General features: G+C 30.9%; 1 protein-coding gene across 1 annotated transcript in view; it reads right to left on the bottom strand.

The window, feature by feature from the left end:
- Window positions 1–1,141: 1,141 nt before the first annotated feature.
- LOC122256172 (serine racemase-like) overlaps window positions 1,142–3,349 on the bottom strand; it is a 29,458-nt gene continuing 27,250 nt past the window's right edge. Inside the window, exons 7-8 of the mRNA XM_086548751.1 lie at window positions 2,722–2,832; window positions 1,142–2,372 (exon numbers count right to left, since the gene is read on the bottom strand). Of these exons, the coding sequence (XP_086404877.1) occupies window positions 2,214–2,372; window positions 2,722–2,832 (270 nt within the window). The 3' untranslated portion in view covers window positions 1,142–2,213. The remainder of the gene's footprint in view (window positions 2,373–2,721; window positions 2,833–3,349) is intronic.

Below are 3,349 nucleotides of genomic sequence, written 5' to 3'. Positions count from 1 at the left end.
AGTGTTTCATTTCTAAAGTCAAAATGACCTCATAAAGTGGGAAAAACAACCAAGTGCTTATGTGTGCTTCATGATGATTCCAACACACACAACTTACATAACTCTATATAATCTTTAATCGAGGTAAATTCATGCTCAAGTGAAGTATGGTGATTCACCCAAATCTGTTTACAAAATAATATAATTTTCTAAATAGGCTACATTATAGTTATATAATATGGGTACACACTGAAGTGTAAATCCTGGTCTTGTATTTTCTATGCATTACATCTATATCAAAGGTTATTTTTCTGTCACAACTCATTTCAGTAATAATATTGCTGATAATGATTATAACAATCATAATAATAATGATGATAATAATAATAATAATTGTCATAATAATAATAATAATAATAATAGTAACAATAATAATAATGATAATAGTAATGACAATAATAATAACAATAATAATAATGAATACATTCAAAGGTCACATGCAAAGGTTTACATATTCTATGTGTCTATTATGCCTTTCTTTTCAGGATAAAGATAAATGCAATTTCTCATCTTGTGATCTTTATAATTCCTATATAACATCAGATGAATCCTATAAACAAAAGACATCTGGCTTTGTATCATACAAAAACAGATGTAATGGTAAACTAATTGGAAGCTAGGCACTTAGGCTATTGTGGAAACAACACTTTTTAAATGCATCTTTTTCTTTTTTTCAGTGCTTTCACATATCTATTACAACTTTGGTCATCAAGGATAAAACTGATCCCATATAATTGTGGAATGTTTTTTCCTCATTGGAAGTACTTGTGATTGACTGAATGCAGCAACATGGAGGGGCTGGTATGCCATAGGGCAAGTGCCAATCCTTGGGGCAATGAGCAGAAATATACTGATACATTTTGATGTTGGAATGTAGACTGGAAAAGGTAATATCTGTAGAAAATACTGAACACATCCTGAACACACTGTAAACACTGAATGAGGGAGAATGTAATTTGAATGTGTCACTGACTTATAATGCAATGCCTTATTATGGAAGCCTATTAGAAAATTTACAAAGAGTTAGTTTAACTGGAGAGAGAGCAGGGTATCGGACTTAAGGAATCATAATAAGGATAGATATGCATGATACATCAAGATGGAGATCTGTTTTATTATATGTTTTAATGTATATTACACCTCTGTGTTTCAAAAAAAAAAAGTAAATAATTTACAGAATATGTAACAATAAAAAGCCTTTGCATGTAACTCTTTATGCAAGCGGAAAAAAATTATCAATGGGAGTGCAGATAATAATGAATAGATAATTGCAGATAATTAAATGTTAATGAATTGGTACAAAAGTCAATAAAAAAAATCCAATAGTAATCATGTGGTAAACTATATTCCTCTTACTGAATAATAGTGATTTTGATCAGATGGATATCAAGGAGTTCTTGAATATCAAAATCAGAGCAAGAATCTGCTGAAAGGAGAATCTAATGAAAATAATTTCAAAATACTAAATATTTCATGCTATTTCAGTCGATTCACTTGACTTCATTTCTGTCAAGTTAAATTTAATAAAATTACAAATCACCCTATGCCAAAACTACAGAGATAAGCTTCATATATTTATGCCTAAAAACTATATCACATGTGCAAATAATCTTAAGTCATAAATCACAGAACACATATTCAATATATCTATAGCTTTTTTGAATAAGTTACTCATTCACTATCATATGCACTAAAATATACTGCTCAATTACTTTACTTTCATACTGCAGTACTCATAATTCATATGGCCATTCTTAATATCTATGACTGCCATTTTCCGTTAATTGCTTTATTCCAACTCCAAACTTTCATTAGTGTTTCATCAATACAGAATTAATTGGAGCATTAAAAGGCATTTACATTTATATAATCTTTTTGATATCTATATTACAGCTCTAAATCCCTTTATACAGCTTGATCTTTTCTAATTCTAGCTTATATGCTGTCTTCTGCACTAAAATAAGTTAATGATTTTTTTTTCTAAGTGTATCTTTACACAAGTTGCATCATTAATAATATTCTTTACCTACAATTACTTAATTTTTTTTTAATCCAAAAATGAAATCCACAACAAACTGTGATTACAAAGTAATAAAATATCTGAATTCTAGAAATCCAAAATAAAAATAAATAAATAAATGAAATGCCACAAGTACACTATGTGTAAGTCTCCCTCAGTTGTAGGTGGTGGAACGTGTGAGCCAAGGCAGGTTGTCGAGATCTGTATTGCCACCACAGAGGATGACTCCCACCTTGCGAGGGGGAGGCTGCACCTCGTCCAACAGCTGGACGGCAGCATATACAGCTGCCCCAGAAGCTGCTTCAACAACCAACTGAAAAGTAAAAGATTAGATCACTGTGTCATACATTCAGGTTGCCATACATTCATGATTTTCAGACTGTAATAGAGTGCATTCTGTGGATCTTGTTTGATATTATTAATTTACAAAGTTTGTATACAAAGTACAGGCATATATATATATAAATATATATACATATACATATATATATATATATATATATATATATATATATATATATATATATATATATATATACATATATATACATATATATATATGCACACACACACACACACACACACACACACACACACACACACACACACACACACACACACACACACACACACACACACATACACATACACACCATAATTACCTTCATCCTCTCAAAGACAAGCTTCATGCCTTCAACCATCTGGTCGTCTGTGACAGTGAATACCTTTGAATCTGCGTACTCACAAATGATCGGGAATGTCAGCTCTCCAATCTAGGACAGGAATATTTAATGGAGATTTATTGTAATAATAAAGTATCATTATCAAATCCATTCCTTTTTACCCTACTGAAAACCTTTTTGTTAACATTTCATGAGGCTTTTAGTATGGAAAATAAGGGATATTATCTTAATCATATATAACATATACAGCCATCTAAGAGAGGCTATAGATATAAGTAAATACAATTTGTAGGCAGATATTAAGGACACATTTCAAGTGAAAGTGAGAGCCAAGTGAAACTTCCTATTAGTAAGTTCTCTAAGACAACAGCCAACAGACAACATAAGTAGTAAAAGTAGAAGTAGTAACAGTAATAGTAGTAGTAATAGTAGTAGTAGTAGTAGTAGTAGTAATAGAAACAGTAATAGTAGTAGTAGCAGTAGTAGTAGTGATAGTGGTAGTAATGGTAGTAGTGGTGGTGGTGGTGATGGTGGTGGTAATAGTAGTAGTAGTAGTAGTGGTAGTAATAGTAGACATAGTAGTAGTAGTAGTAGACATAGTAGTAGA

This window comes from Penaeus japonicus, unplaced genomic scaffold, assembly GCF_977035675.1.
Source record: "Penaeus japonicus unplaced genomic scaffold, GWHDUDI00000001_assembly GWHDUDI00000021, whole genome shotgun sequence".
Classification (NCBI taxonomy): domain Eukaryota; kingdom Metazoa; phylum Arthropoda; class Malacostraca; order Decapoda; family Penaeidae; genus Penaeus; species Penaeus japonicus.
Note: the sequence above shows the minus strand (reverse complement) of the source record. Positions and strands in the feature narration are given on the sequence as shown.